Source organism: Bombyx mandarina, chromosome 09 (assembly GCF_030267445.1).
Source record: "Bombyx mandarina strain Sakado chromosome 09, ASM3026744v2".
Classification (NCBI taxonomy): Eukaryota; Metazoa; Arthropoda; class Insecta; order Lepidoptera; family Bombycidae; genus Bombyx; species Bombyx mandarina.
The window spans coordinates 14,843,481-14,859,422 of record NC_143216.1 but is presented as its reverse complement, the minus strand read 5'-3'; the positions used below and the strand labels follow the sequence as shown (position 1 = coordinate 14,859,422).

At 37.5% G+C, this 15,942-nt stretch overlaps 1 protein-coding gene across 1 annotated transcript in view; it reads left to right on the top strand.

Moving 5' to 3' along the window:
- Rel (relish) overlaps positions 1-15,942 on the top strand; it is a 34,003-nt gene that overhangs the window by 4,461 nt on the left and 13,600 nt on the right. The window contains exons 5-17 of the mRNA XM_089730072.1: positions 2,156-2,288; positions 3,056-3,160; positions 5,686-5,797; positions 6,499-6,671; positions 7,897-7,958; positions 8,292-8,330; positions 9,377-9,614; positions 10,354-10,400; positions 11,054-11,122; positions 12,652-12,798; positions 13,363-13,472; positions 14,285-14,460; positions 15,143-15,280. Of these exons, the coding sequence (XP_089586198.1) occupies positions 2,156-2,288; positions 3,056-3,160; positions 5,686-5,797; positions 6,499-6,671; positions 7,897-7,958; positions 8,292-8,330; positions 9,377-9,614; positions 10,354-10,400; positions 11,054-11,122; positions 12,652-12,798; positions 13,363-13,472; positions 14,285-14,460; positions 15,143-15,280 (1,549 nt within the window). The remainder of the gene's footprint in view (positions 1-2,155; positions 2,289-3,055; positions 3,161-5,685; positions 5,798-6,498; positions 6,672-7,896; positions 7,959-8,291; positions 8,331-9,376; positions 9,615-10,353; positions 10,401-11,053; positions 11,123-12,651; positions 12,799-13,362; positions 13,473-14,284; positions 14,461-15,142; positions 15,281-15,942) is intronic.

The window sequence follows — 15,942 nt, the reverse complement described above, 5'->3', positions numbered from 1 at the left end:
ACTTGTACTCATTAGAGGTGCTCATAGATGTCAGAACGTGAACGTCATCACCAACTTTGAGTTGAAGCTTCCGTTGTATTGTATGACGGCTCTGAGACGCGGCAGAAATAGGCAATATCGTGTTCTTTAAACGTTCGGACTCCCGACCACCAACGTACACACAGCCTTGTTTCAACGGTTACGTAATCGGCAATTTCCGACAATGGCCCTCAAAAAGAACGCATAAAATAATTCATAAGCCCTCCTCCATCGTTTTCCTTAGTGCTTCCTTAGACTATGTTGACTAAGCCCTATACATATTTTGAATACGAGCTACATCTATATATTCGAATGATTCATTTGTGAGTGCATCGTCAGAATCAGTCCGTAGTAGCTTTTGACTTTTTTTTTTTAAATAAATAAATATTTACTAACAATCACGCCACGTTAACTGGTCCTGTGATAAGTTCGTAAAGAACTTGTGTTGCAGGTACCAGATAACGGAAATAAATGTAAGATTTTTATTATACACATACATATATTTAATATACATCCATAACCCTGGAAAAGACATTTATATTTATTATACAAATATCTTCCCTTGGTGGGATTCGAACCCGCGACCCCCTTATGTAGTGACCATGTCACTTACCACTACACCAGACGGCCGTTATCAATAAGGTAGGATAAGAAGTTCACGATAACAACGTCGTTCCAAAGCACATGCACATGTAACACGTACGTAAGAAACACAATAAGATAATAATAAAAAAAATCGATCATTCGGTTGTAATATTATTATTTGCGTAATTACAATTGAGACGACTTAGATCTCAAATCTCGCGGTGGCTCGTGGTAATATTTATGGGTAGCGGCAACCACCTGATTGATATATTTAATATTCATTAAATAATCCTTTGGAACTTCTGGATCTACGGAGGGACTTCGGTTCCCTCTATATTTTGTACCGTGTGTTCCATGGGGAATGTTCTGTGAAATTGTTTGAGATTATACCATCGTTTTTACCATCGCACCACCCGCCATCGGAGTAAAGTTCATCCATAATACCTGGAGCGACTGCGTTCATCTACAGTGCGTTTCCAGAGATCTTTTCTGCCACGTACCATCCGGTTTTTGGAATGACCTCCCCTGCACGGTGTTTCCCGAGCGCTATGACATGTCCTTCTTCAAACGAGGCTTGTGGAGAGAGTATTAATCGGTAGGCAGCGGCTTGGCTCTGCCTTTGGCATTGCTGACGACCATGAGCGAAGCTAACCACTCACCATCAGGTGGGTCGTATGCTCGTCTGTCTACGTGGAAATAAAAAGAATATTTATGTAAGATTTGGATTACATTTTTGTGTGAAGCCACTGATTAAATAAAAATATGAAAATAAATGTACTATTAGGTAAATGTATGTAAATAACTCCGAATAGAGGTATACATGAAATCGTTTACTTTTCATTTCTTTGCTTCAAATTTATTTATAGTAAATAGTATCGCCTGTCTATTTGTTTCTATGGCGCGCTTTGGTGATGACAAAAAAATAATAATACATTCATTGGTAAAACGACAAACGGACGGTGCCGATAAGGTTTGTCATTACAGACCAACACGTTACACGTGTGGCTCGATATGAATTAATAAAATGTAATAAATATACCACACGCATATACATGTAATAGTGTATTTATATTAAGATTTTTGTTATACTAGTGACTTTAACATAAAAATGTAATCCGAGTAAAGGCGATTCTGTCTTACCCAAATAATAATTTAGGATAATAGGATTTTAATAATTAAAGTACTTATTTTATGTCTTAATTTTTTTTTAATAATAATAAAACATCTCCTGAGAAAAATTGTACAATTGGTAAATCCGAAGGCAGACCGTGACACACAGACACCGTGATCGGTTTCGTAATTAAACTGTCTTCCGCACAAAAATGTGACTTGAAATTGTGAACATATAATTCAAAATCGGATGATTTCGCTATTAAGCGGAAACAATACTTCATTATTATCTTGGTGTTATACACTATAAGCATGTACAAATTCTGCTGTTTTAGTCTATAGTCTATACTGTGTATGTTAACGGCACATGTAGTCTAAAAAGTTGTCCGTTAAAAAAAATGCTTTGTACGAAATGCGGTAAGTTTGTTTTTCCTTTGCACAGCTCAAAATCCAATGCGAGAATATGGCTAAAAGCATAGATCTCAACATTGTGCGTTTGAAGTTCAGCGCTCACGACATCAGCACCGATCGTGAGATATGCGAGCCTGTTTTCTCTGAACCGATACACAACTTAAGTAAGTAGTTTTTTATTTATTTTCGTTAGCGCTAGACATTTTCGGATGGTTTCGAAACAAAAAGAACAATCTGTCCCGTGATTAGTGATGTTATCTTTTGCATGAACTACTATTGATATTTAATAAGTAAGAAATGATTTGAGAATCACACCTTTTTTTAACGCTGACCCTTTCCGGATACCCGGTCGAGAGGGTTAATAATTGTTATATGTAATAATAATAATAATAATTGATAATTAATCACACCTGCCTATTTCTGCCGTGATGAACTAATGCGATTCGGTTTGAAGGGTAGGGACAGCCGTTGTACTGTAAAACTGAGACTTAAAATTCCTGTCTCAAGGAGGTTGATGACATTTACATTGTTTATGTGTTTGGACTCCGGTAACTATTTAACACGTGCAGGGCCGTGAGCTCGTTCACCCATCTAAGAAAAAACAACAAAATTGTCATTATCAAGGTATAAATATCGCGACTATTATCAATAACAATTGACATCAAATCTTGAACAGGGCAGTTTTCACTCTCAATAATACGCATAAATAACCAAGCTGAGTTAGTTGGACAGTTTTATAATTACGATACAGCTCGAGTATTTGGTGGCGGAAAATCTATTTGTTAGAGACAAAACCTTTGACCACACGAAACAGATAATGCCTCTTATAAAGCAGCCAGTAAGTACACTAGATTAGATAAAAGATGACCTAGAGTACTCTGGCTAGCAAACTGGTAGCATTCAGTCATCCAGAATGATTTGATGGTTTTAGAAAGTGCTGCTTCGAACGATCTGAAGATATGTCGCATCAGTCGTTGTTCCGGGCGTCCAGTTGGAGGAGAAGATGTGTACATTTTCGTCGAGAAAGTTAACAAAAGTAAGTTAAATAAATATGGTATATTTCCGAATATTAGTGGTCCCCCAGGAGTCGAGATTCGACTATAATTAATTGAAATTATAAGCTTGAACATTATTATACTTCTATAATCACAGATTCCGCCAAGACTACACTATAGACAAATAATATTAAAGACAAACAATATTAATCTATTCTCAATTTGACTTTTCTTTTCCTACCTAAGCTGATAGCTTAAAAGGCAAACGTGACTAAGTGACAATGCGTGAACTTTACAGTAAACTAATTTAAAGTTGAAATACCTGAAAAAATTCTATTTTAACGAATCTAGCTGCAGGATTGAAATGATTTTAATAGACCTAGAAATATATTTGTTTTTGCGCATCGAATTTGGTTATTGCCTATCATTTATGTACAATGAAGTTATTGTCGCTTAGTCACGTTTGCCTTTCAAGCGTCGATATATATTCAGGTTGCTCTTGCGTATGAATATGGTAAAGTTGATTTCAACTTAACTCTAGTGATGCACGACTAACTATTTAACACTAGGCGAACCGAATGTGAAACACTATATGGCACTTGGTACATATTTTTTCCTACCAAATTGAACCTAAGAGGCTATTCCAACTTCGCGCGGATTTATAGGTAAGCTCACGGAGCTCAACCTGTGAGGATTTCCTAACTGTAGCACTGCCAAAAGAAATGCTTCGCTGAATCTACCACCGGATCAGAATCGCGACCCGCTAATATCCGACTAGAAACTTAGTGACCGGCTTATGCGTTGTGTCTATGGGCTTTGCTGCACGTAGAACTTTTCGACGAGTCCAACGAGAACGGTGACCAGTGCTTGGAGTGCTTAGCCCTTTGAATGCCATGTAGATTACCAGTGCCCTACGTGACGCACTGAAGTAATTATGGCGAATTCTGTTACTAAAGCGCCGGAATATCTAGTAGACTCTGGAAAATCGAATCAAAATACTGAGAAGGAATCTATATCTAAGAGACCTTAAAGACTAAAGCATACAATAAAAATTTAAAGAAGGCAAACTTAGGCAATCCAGGTGGTTAGCAACAGAAATCGACGTGTTACTTCAGTGCGCCGCTTAAGGCAGCAGTGACCTATATAGGCATCAAAGGGACAGAGTAGATTAAGATCATCCGATAGGATTTACTTAAGGCGACGGCGGTTTTGTGTTGTCGCGTCGCTTGGGTGAGGTATGTAATCAGAGACGACCGCGATAAGAGAGTTATCGTGTCGCGCCGCTTTTTCGAAGAAGCGTTTGGACGCTGTTTTCAGATACTTAAAGATTGACTATTATCTGAGGTCATCGTGAAGATCTGCATTCTTCACATACCTCGGTGCTCCGACGGCTATCCTGCAAAAAACGATTAGAAATTTTCGATAGCCTGGAGAGAGTTTATCGGGTCCGGGCCGCGTGAGCGAACACTAGCATAGGTAATGACGGAAGGTATGCAGGTTTTGTAGAAGACCGAGTAAGCACAGGGCTCGGTAGCGTACTGACTACGCGAGGACGGGTTGTCATCCCACTATCGAGGGTGAACCCCAAGTATTTGGCCTTCGCGGCCCAAGGTGTAGGCTGGCCAAAGTTTGTTGTAGCGGGAATTGGGTTGCCATGCCTAATACGGGAGGAGATATTCGAAGCGGTGTAGGAAGGGCGACCACTTTTGAAGAGCCCGGCTGTGCCCTTAGTGGGGTTGATGTCGATGCGTCGGAACCACTGTCCTAGATTCTCATTCGTCAAACCAAAAAAGTTTAATTGAAATCGATCCAGCCGTTTCGCAGTCTATAAGAAACTTATATAAGTGCATGGAATATTACTGAATGAATAAACAATAAAAGACTTAATTGCGTTTTCTGTGATATAATAAGAAAACAACATTTAAAGTCCTTAATCTCTTCTAAAATTAATATTAAAAATTAAACAGTACACTGACACTGAAGAAAAATCCTTTTTAAAAAGTAAAAAGTTTTAAATAATAAAGGTTTTTCTTTACATACATACATACACACAACACATATGACTTTTGTACTGTTTCTAAGAATTCTCTCATACCTGTGTTTGTCTTCACGATTCGATCAAATCTTTTTAATCAACAGTCGTAGTGAACAAGCGAGTTGCAATACGCATTTTTAGTATTGCGATAAAATTTAAATATTATTATGAGAGAGATATATCTAACATTTTCGTCGGATATTGACGATCATCTGTTCTCATCAAATCATATAGTGATTTCATATTATATTTAACGGTATATATATATATATATATATATATATATATATATATATATATATATATATATATATTTATTGTATGTGTGTATTTTCTTTAATAATGCATTATTAATAGTACAACGCAACATACCTGCTGTGTCTTTATCTGTCCAGAATTTCGGGTAATTAAATAAAATTAGCGATAAGACCACCTATTGTACAAACGTATCTGGTTGTGAACTGTTTTCTAATGTTAATTGTGTTTTGGTGTGCAATAAAGTATGTTCTTTCTCTCTCTTTCTCTCCTCAGAAAACATACAGATACGTTTCTTCGAACTGGACGAGAATGGCCACCGCGTGTGGACGGCTAACGGGAGTTTCATGCCTGGCGATGTTCACCACCAGTACGCCATAATCTTCAGGTACTTGCCTGATTTAAACGATTTCATTTATTTATGTTGAATTGGGATCATGGCGCATAAAATAAGACTATTCCTTTTTTGCACTTTTATTGTTTGTTTCTCAAATCATCTGTATTATTATAATTAAAAATTATCTGACACCCTTTTTTACGATTTGCTCATTCAACTGTCTTCGCCATCTTCCTTTTCTCTGTCGTTTCGTATGTCATTTTCTTTTCCCTTTCTTACCGTTTTCTGTCACTTACATTTTAACGCTCTATTTCACACTCCTTCCATACGTTCCATTCTTACCAATCCTACGGTAGGCAATCTACACCATTTTGCGGTGTTATTTATTAACGACATCGCCTTTATTAATTTATCTGTATAGCAATGGAGCCGAGCTATATGCGTTGCTTCCAAAAATATAATTGTCTAATATACTAATAGCATTATCACCACATCTCTCCCCTAAATAATAATATTGTTCACATAAATTAACTATAAATACCATTGCGCTTTTAGTATGTATCTAATATTATTTATTGCATGCACATACAATAAGCAAAGTAACCTTGTTTGCCAGTAATAACGTTATTTTTTTAATTTTTTTTTTCGTGTACCAAACCCTTAATTCCCGCACGGGGAATTACCGCCTTTTTTGCATCCGAGAAAGTTTCCCCAAATCGTTCAATCGTTTCCACGTCGTGTTTCGCTAATAGGACCCCGGCCTACAAGGATACGAAAATATCGAAGAACGTGAACGTGTATATAGAACTGGCGCGGCCCTCGGACGGTCGCACGAGCGAACCCAAGGAGTTCAAGTACATCGCCGAGCCCATATACTCGAACAGCAAGAAGAGAAGGATGAATGCCTCATGTTCCACTTCCCCTGGTGAGTTTGTTTAAACCTAACATGATATTATTTTAATATTTCACTCGATGCTTCATGTTATCATAATCATCGTCAGCCCCTAGTCGTCCACTGCTCCAAGACCTTTTTTTATTTTTTTATTGCTTAGATGGGTGGACGAGCTCACAGCCCACCTAGTGTTAAGTGGTTACTGGAGCTCATAGACATCTACGACGTAAATGCGCCACCCACCTTGAGATATAAGTTCTAAGGTCTCAAGTATAGTTACAACGGCTGCCCATCCTTAAAGCCGAAACGCATTACTGCTTCACGGCAGAAATAGGCAGGGTGGTGGTACCTACCCGTGCGGACCCACAAGAGGTCCTACCACCAGTAAGTAATAGAAACGAAACCCGCATAATTGTAATGCGAAATGTTTGTGGAGAGCGAGTGGGGGGTAGTGAGGTCGCTTGGTTAAGCACCACCGCCCTTCCCAATTCTGCCGCGAAACAGTAATGCTTTTCGGTTATTAGGGTGAGACAGCAGTAAGATAATAGAGATTTGGACCTCGTGTCTCAAAGTTTATGGCGATAATCACGTTGTGATTGTGCCTATGGGCTTTGATACTTGACACCAAGTGGTCTGTGAGCTAATACACCATTTTATGGAGTAAAGATATTTCTGATTTTATTTTTAAATGGTTTTTTTAAAAAGAAAAGACAAAAAGAAATGACCTAGTCATTTCTGTATTTTTTATTTGCCAATATACAAAAAAAAAACGGGAAATTCTCCGCATATCAATGTATCTAAACCAGTTATATGTGCTTGTATTAACATGTATATCACTACATAGTATAAAACAAAGTCGCTTTCTCTGTCCCTATATCTGTCTGTCCCTGTGTATGCTTAAATCTTTAAAACTACGCCACGGATTTTGATGCGGTTTTTTTTAATAGATAGAGTGACTGAAGAGGAAGTTTTATATGTATAATAACATCCATTAAATAGTGGAGAAATCAATAATAAATTACAGTTTCCGAAGCGAAGCGAGGGCGGGTCGCTAGTAAATAATATATAAACAAATCTATTCTGAAATTAATTTCGTAAAACTTTATGTTAAATTCCAAATATTTTATAGAGTTTCTCGGCTATCAATTTTTTTACTGTTACATTATTTATTGTCAAAGAGCGGTTGCGAAATATATAGTTTCGCTTTCATTATATTATGCGCATGTATGTTTATTGTTTTGTTCGTATTACATTGCAGCTTCGTCTGGGTCGTTGAAGAGTATCAGCGATCTGCCCGCCCTTGTGACTCTCAATAACAATGTAAGTAATAGTTCAAGTTGTAATGTTCCAACGTTTTGCTTCTAAATCAATTTAATAATAGTATTCTTTAATACGGATACGGGACTAATAAGGATATTCCTTCTTCAAACGAGGCTTGTAGAGAGAATTAAACGGTAGGTAGCGGCGTGGCTCTGTCCCTGGCATTGCTGAAGTCTATGAGCGACGGTAATCACTTACCATCAGATGGGCCGTATGCTCGTATGCCTGCTAAGGCAATAAAAAAATACCGATTGAAATTGTTATAATTCCGCATCGTTCCACCGGCTTCAGACAAACGCAAACTCAACGAAATAAATAATTTTATTTTTTCAGTTCAACGATGAAAACAACATTGAAATGCCGAAAACTGAGGTACTTGATCCATTGAATTATGTATTATAAGTAATTTCATTAAATATTCTCCATAGTGTACACACGATTCTTTACTGGTGGTAGGATCTTTTGTCAGTCCGCTCAGGTAGGTACCGCCACCCTGCCTCTTTCTGCCGTGAAGCAGTAATGCGTTTCGGTTTGAAGGATGTCTCAAGGTGGGTGGCGCATTTACGTTGTAGATGTCTATGGGCTCCGGTAACCACAACACCAGGTGGGCTGTGAACTCGTCCATCCATCAAGTAATAAAAATAAAAAAACAGGTTATTTTCGGTCTATTTTATCTTAAAATGTGATAGCAATATAATTGCGCAGTCCACTTTGATACAAAAGTGAACTACCTTCAAATCGGATAATATAATTTGATATACAAACGTTTAGGTTACGGTAGTTTTGACGTTCATTTTTATTGTTTGTTTTATAATTTTTATTTTATTCCGAAATTGTAGTTATTGTATGAATAAATGTCATATGGGTGCAAAATCTGAATGAAATGGAAAAAAAGGAAAAAAAATACAAAAAGTAACTAGTATGGTTTTAAAATATCGCTGCCGAATTGTTTTGTTACTGCACCATGAGTGCACCATGAGTGCACCACTATCTATATATATTAATACATGAATCAAAAACTTTGTACCCCTTTTTTTCGAAGATTGCACGGACGGAGGAGTATGAAATTTCGCACACTTATAGATAATATAGAGAAGGAGTGCAGAATGTTAATTTATTTTTTAAATGTGCATAAAAATACATTAAATCGATAAAAGAACATTACGCACACTACCATGTATTTGACATAAATGTATTTTCTTATTGTTTATAGTCTGGTCGAATTGAGAATAGATTAATATTGTTTGTCTTTAATATTATTTGTCTATAGTTTAGTCTTGGCAAAATCTGTGATTATATAACATCTAGCCTTTGACTATAGAACCATAACAATGTTCAAACTTATAATTTCAATTAATTATAGTCGAATTTCGACTATTGTGGGGTCACTAGTGTTTGATTAATCTTTTTCGTGGCAGCTGCCGGCCGCCGCGGCCGCCGCCTCCTCCCTAGGGCTGTGCGACCTCGCCGACGCGCTTATGGGCTCCGAGAGCGCCGTGGACCTACACTCGGTCGCCGGGAACGCGATGTGGAGCCCGAGTGCGCCCGTCGAGACAATGAGCGTCGAGCAGTTCCCGAATCTGCAACTGAATTCGACGGAGTTCGAAAAGATAATAACGAACGCCCTGCCGCCGGAGGAAAGGAACGACTTCACGGGTGGGCGCTCGCTAGTCATTCGTTCAATCGTTCACTCGTTAACTTGTCGGTCACCGGCCTTGGTGTTCGCATTTTAATTTGCTTGCTCGGTTAGGCGCGAAAATTGACCGGGACTTTTTAACGAGAACGCGAGGAGTGAAGTCGCGTGATTTGTTTTATTTTGTCTATTTAGTGTTTCTTCAGGTTTAAGTGTGTAATAACGGTGGTTTATTCGCTGTTTAGTATATGTGATAGTACACAAATATGGGAAAATGAAACAAAGCCGCTGGACGTAACTTCTCGAGATCCTCTAAAACGTCCACTGAAAAAATCTCAGTAAATGACCACCATTTTACTGAGATTAGATTTCATCCCGTATCATCTCATCTCATTTCATTTAATTTCATCCCAGTTGATTAATGTCTCAAATTAATCATCTTCATTTCATTTCATTTCACTTCATATTATAATTTTTCATAAAAATAAGAATTTAAACTAAAATAAGATATGGCTTAAAGGTCATAGTTACCAGGTCATAAAATCCCTTAAAAAAATTGACCGCACTGCGCGAACGATCGCTTCAAATGTAAGGGTTCGTCTTGCTCGCACATAAATGTCGGCACCGGTACAGTCACGTACAGTTGTGTTCTCTCATTGCTAAAATTACCTTTTTTATCTATCTCGAAGTGAGCGTAAATAATTTTAGTAAATATTTTGTAATAACCTTTTTTTAAATTGTTGATGTTCTCTTTTTTTTCAGAATATGCCCTAAGTTCGTACGAATCGTTCGATGACATCGACGATGATGTAAGTGAATTAAGTTCATTGTTCGTAGAATACTTTCACTAAAGCGTGTTGTGGGAACTTTGTAAGTTTCAAACCGTTAGACTGTGATAAACTATAATAGATTTCAATGGGCAGATAGATTCAAAGTCTACCCGGAACTGAGCAGTTACGGGAAAGATTTGACACTACATTACAGTCCGCGCGCGAGCTCGCTCCGAGGAATTTTAAGGAATGTTGATGTAGTGAGCTAGAGTTGTATCGATACTAACACATCTTAAGCCTCCCTGGGAGCTCGCGGGCGGACTGTCCATACAGGCCGATTGTGAATGGTCGCCGATGATAGCGACACAGCCAAGTTTTTTTATATTTTTTTATTGCCCTTGCAGGCAGACGAGGATACGGCCTACCTGATGGTGAGTGGTTACCGTCGCCCATGGACTGCAGCAATGCCAGGGGCAGAGCCAAGCCGCTGCCTACCGAAAAGTTTCTGCCTATCGCGTTATCGTTATCTTTGAAACCAGAACGCTTGAGGGCCGTGGTGTCGATCCTCTACCACAATTTTCCATTTCTGCCATGCGTTGTATGGGGCAGCTGATGCATTTTTTTTGTGACGTCAACAGGTTCCAATTACTCCCAAAAATTTATTTATATTATTATTGTGATTTCCTTTTTAGCCAAATGGATGGAAGTTCATACGTACGTTACAGATGATGCAAACCGACTCTGCACGCAGTAGGCAGCAGGTATGTGAAAAATAAAAATTCAACGATTGTCTTTGATGTTATTTAAATGAATCTTCTCTATGGTTCATAATAGTGTTCAATGATATTTATAAAAGTAACTGTTACATGGCTCGTCAAATGTTTATGATTTAGTGTGGTGGCAATACGGTTCATTTTGCATGTAGTATAATTTAATTGACACCTATCATTATGGAGGGTAGAGGTACGGAGAATCAACTGTGTATATAAAAAGCGTCCGTCGAAATGTATTGAATTAGGGTGGCGCCACATTAGCATTAAAGTGAATTTTAAAAGAAGCGCCAAATCTTATTAGAGTAGCTTTGGTAGATACTTTATCATGATGTTAATAAATCGATAATCGTACCATTCGCAGTTTACGAAATAAAATCATTCTTTAAGGGTTATATTTATGGCATTATTTTGCACAACGTAAGTAATTGAAATTTTCAATAATTAACAACTTTACAAATTATTATTTTTAACTCATGATACTTTAGTTCACTACTACTATTGCTACATTCACACCATACCCTTTGTCTATACCAGCGCGATTTTGAGAGGTTTTTGAACTGTTATCTATAATAATATATTAATACGTGAAGCAAAAACTTTGTATCCCTTTTTACGAAAATTGCGCGGACGGAGTAGTATGAAATTTTCAACACTTATAGAGCATATAGAGTAGAAGTGCACAACGCAAATTTTTTTTAAAATAATGCATAAAAGATACATTAAATCGATAAAGAAAACATTACACACACTACGTACCATGTATTTGACGCACACACGTATGTATTTATTGTCAAGCTTTTGTTCTTGAAGTCTGTTGTCAAATTGAGAATAGATTAATTATTAATTGTCTTTGTTAATATTTTTTATAGTGTAGCCTTGGCGAAATTTGTGAGTATAGAAGTATAAAATACAATCATAATAGTGTACAAACTTACAATTCCAATTAATTATAGTCGAATTTCGACTAATCCGGGACCTCTAGTTTATAGTATACAGCTGGACACTTTTTCAACCTTTCTGCCATAAGAGATTATTCTCCTTACCTCTGTTCTCCTCTCCTATCATGTACTTCATTGTATACTTAAACTTAGCGTTAGCGTGGTATGGACATGTGATACGTATAGAGGAGATGCATGTGACTAGGATATGTATGGAAATGATAGTGCAAGGTAGAGGGGGGAAGAGGTCGACCAAAGAAGACATGGATGCAGTGTGAGAATGACGATATGAGAGGAGTGAGTGTTCAGCTGACGGTTGATAGAAGAGAATGGAAGAGAAAAACTTGCTGTGCGGGCCTCACCTATTGGGACAAGGTGGAGAAAAAGATCTGTATCACTCACTCATAGTACGAGCCCTTTAGGTGGTATATGTGATTTGTCGTCGAAAATTTATTTATTTATTGATATTGATTTCTTTCTTGCACCTATTAAAAAAGAGATTTATAGTACTTTAGCTTTATACGAAATAGTTTACTTAGATATGTTTTTATTTATTAATTATTGAAATATTCATTTTAGACATCGCAGCCCAGTAAACCAGCATCGAAGACTGTTGAACCTCAAGAGAGCTCAGACAGGACCGAGCTGAATGTACCGTCTGATGCGAAAGATGCAAACGAATATAGCGCTTATTACAACGCTCAGGACGGACTCGAAGTGAAACAGGTTAGAATTATACCAGTAAATAAATTAATTTCTTAAATGAGATTTTACAATGAAAATAAGTTTACGTTATACTATTATAATTGTATTAAAAGTAGCAGCAGAAAGTTGCAAATCAAACCCGCAAAATTATAATTTGTCTGTATATAAGGGAAATAAAAAAAAACTCGCAGTAAACTATACTGGGGCTCAAATCCCGCAGACAGCGGTACTACTGGTAATTACTGGGGGTACGACTTTTTGTGAGTCGGCGCGGGTAGGTACCACCACCTTGCCTATTTCTGCCGTGAAGCAGTAATGCGTTTCAGTTTGGAGGGCGGGGCAGCCGTTGTAACTGCATTTGAGACCTTAGAACCTATATCACAAGGTGGGTGGCGCATTTACGTTGTAGATGTCTATGGGCTCCAGTAACCACTTAACACCAGGTGGGCTGTGAGCTCGTCCACCCATGTAAGCAAGCATTGCAATTATGTGTGTTGCGAATTCGCATAGCGCCGATTCGCAGTTTTGTGTACAAACCTTATCTCAGCGCCTCTCTTGTATTAATATCCCATTATTGTTTCACAGCTACTAAGAGAACTGACACAGATAATACGCAACAAGAAGGTTCATAAGAAACAAGAACTGAAAGACAAACTGAAGAGACTTTTCGACATAAGACTCTCGAACGGCGACACGTAAGTACACAGTTCATTCGAATTCCTTGGAAATTGTTGATTTGAAAGCTTTTTTATTTGTTGCTAAGACGGTTCATGGCCGATCTGGTGTTAAGCGGTCTCCAGAGCCCATAGACATCAACAACGTACTTGCTGCCACTCGCCTCGAGACATGATTTCTAAGTCTTAGTTTTTATAGTGCAGCGGATGTTCCGTTATTGATACACATTACTACTTTACGGCAGAAATAGGCAGGGTGGTGGTACCTACCCGTGCAGGCTACAACCAGTAAAAAACCAAAGCAAAACTGTAACGTTTCAGTAATAAGTTAATTTAAAGACATGCCGTGTCACTTTGGTTCGTTTACGATTTTTAGTTTGTGTATGTGAGTCGATTTTCACACAATATACAGTAAAGCCCTTTTGGTAAGATGGCATTTTGTCTGCACATAGTTTATTGTATCTAGAATTTACCACTAGATAATTTTTTGTTGTTGCTTGTTAATAGTTATAACGTCTTTTGTGAAGGTGCCAAACCAAAACTGGTTGTATTTAACTACTCAAGCAAAAACTAGATTTTTATCTAACAATTTAAAGACATAATATTAGGAGGTTTTCGCATTCGATTAGGAGTCATCTTTCATTAATTGGTTCTGGTTCTGTAATATTCTAGATTGTATGCGACCGTTGAAAGAAATTCAAAGTCATACCCCACCTTAATTCTGTTATGTGTGTGTGAAAGAGAGAGAGAAAGAGAGAGAGAGAGAGAGATATGAGATAATTTTTTTTTGAAACATTCTCATTACACTAAACGAATGTTGCGTTCCATTTTAGGTACCTCCACATGATACTGTGCAGCAATCAATCCAGCATAGCGAACATGGTGACGATAATTGACAGCGTTAAAATGACCCACCTCTTGGACTACAGGAATTTGAAACTACAGACGTTACTGCATACCGCCATAGCTAATGACTTGTCCCATTACGTGACATTACTAGTATCAAAAGGTGTGTAAATGCGCTTTTGTTAGCTTCTTCTATCTATGTAACGCAAAATACTTGACAGTAGTTTTCGTCACTTTCAAGACGGCTGATTAACTTGAAAATTTGCACTCGCATTAAGGATCGATGTCAGTACATTAATTTGACTTACATACTTCTTCCTAATATTTTTTTGTTTTTTTTTTTAATTATATATTATTATATTTTGATCAGGATAACATAAATTTAAATTTTGTGGTATATTTATGGAGACATCACCACAGGATAAGTATTATGGGCGTTTTGTTATTTTTTATTTATTGCTTATGTAAGTGGATGATCTCACGACCCACCTGGTGTTAAGTATTTAACAGAGCCCATAGATATACCCATACTACGTACATGCCGCCACCTACCTTGAGACATGAGTTCTGAGATCTCAGTTTGAACAGTACAACGGCTGCCCTACCCTTCGAACCGTAACGCATTACTGCTTCACGGCAGAAATAGGCTACTGCTACCCGTACGCCCTATCACCAGTAAAAAAGCTCATTCATTTGTTTAAAACCAACCGTCGTCGTAGCCTAAGAAACAAGAGGTCCGTATGGAGCTGTATTGTTATATCGAGCGATGCTACTATGCTTGCTCTATTACCGCAGTCACGTGCTAATTTTTCTAAGCGAATACTTAATTTACTTCGAAATTACAGGAAGCAGCGTGAGTTTGCAAGATGTAGCCGGCGACACCGCGTTCCACTACGCGGCCAAAAGCCACAAGTGCTTGGAGCCCCTACTAGCCGCAGTCAAGAAGCATAACATACCATTCGACTTGAACACTTATAATTACGGTAATATAGATTTAATAAAAAAAAAAGTATTTAGTTCGTGTCTTAAGCAATAAAAAAAAAAAACATGCGTCGTCACGGTGTGTCGTTAAATACAGATCGTTTTTTTTTATATTGGATCTCAATATAAAATATATATAATTTGATATGGGATTCATTCGTATGTTATGTGCTCCAGAAACACACAAACAAAACAAACATCTTGTACAAAGGGGTATCGTACCTGGATCGCGTGGTTACGGCAGGCCGCTACCCTATCGGGCGTTAATAATGAACGTTTAAACGCTACTATATAAGATAATAGGCATGATGACAGCAGTCAATTATCGCCAAAATATTTAACTGATCTTATGAAACAGGATTCACGAATTTTGAAAAATTTATTTATTCTCCTATTAATGACGAGATTTATGATTTATTTGTCAAAATAAATCTACAAAATACAACAATCAGCAATGATAGGTTAAACACTAATCAGAGCGAATTACGTCACGTCTTAGTAAACGTCATCTTGTTTGGGGGCAATAGGGGGACAATAGTTTTTCGATAGGGCTGGCGCTATTTAGTTGTTAGTTAGTTACCTAACTTTAGGTAATTAACTTTTTATCATATCTAATGAGTTACAAAACTTTGATGACTAAATTATACTAATATTTTTAATATTC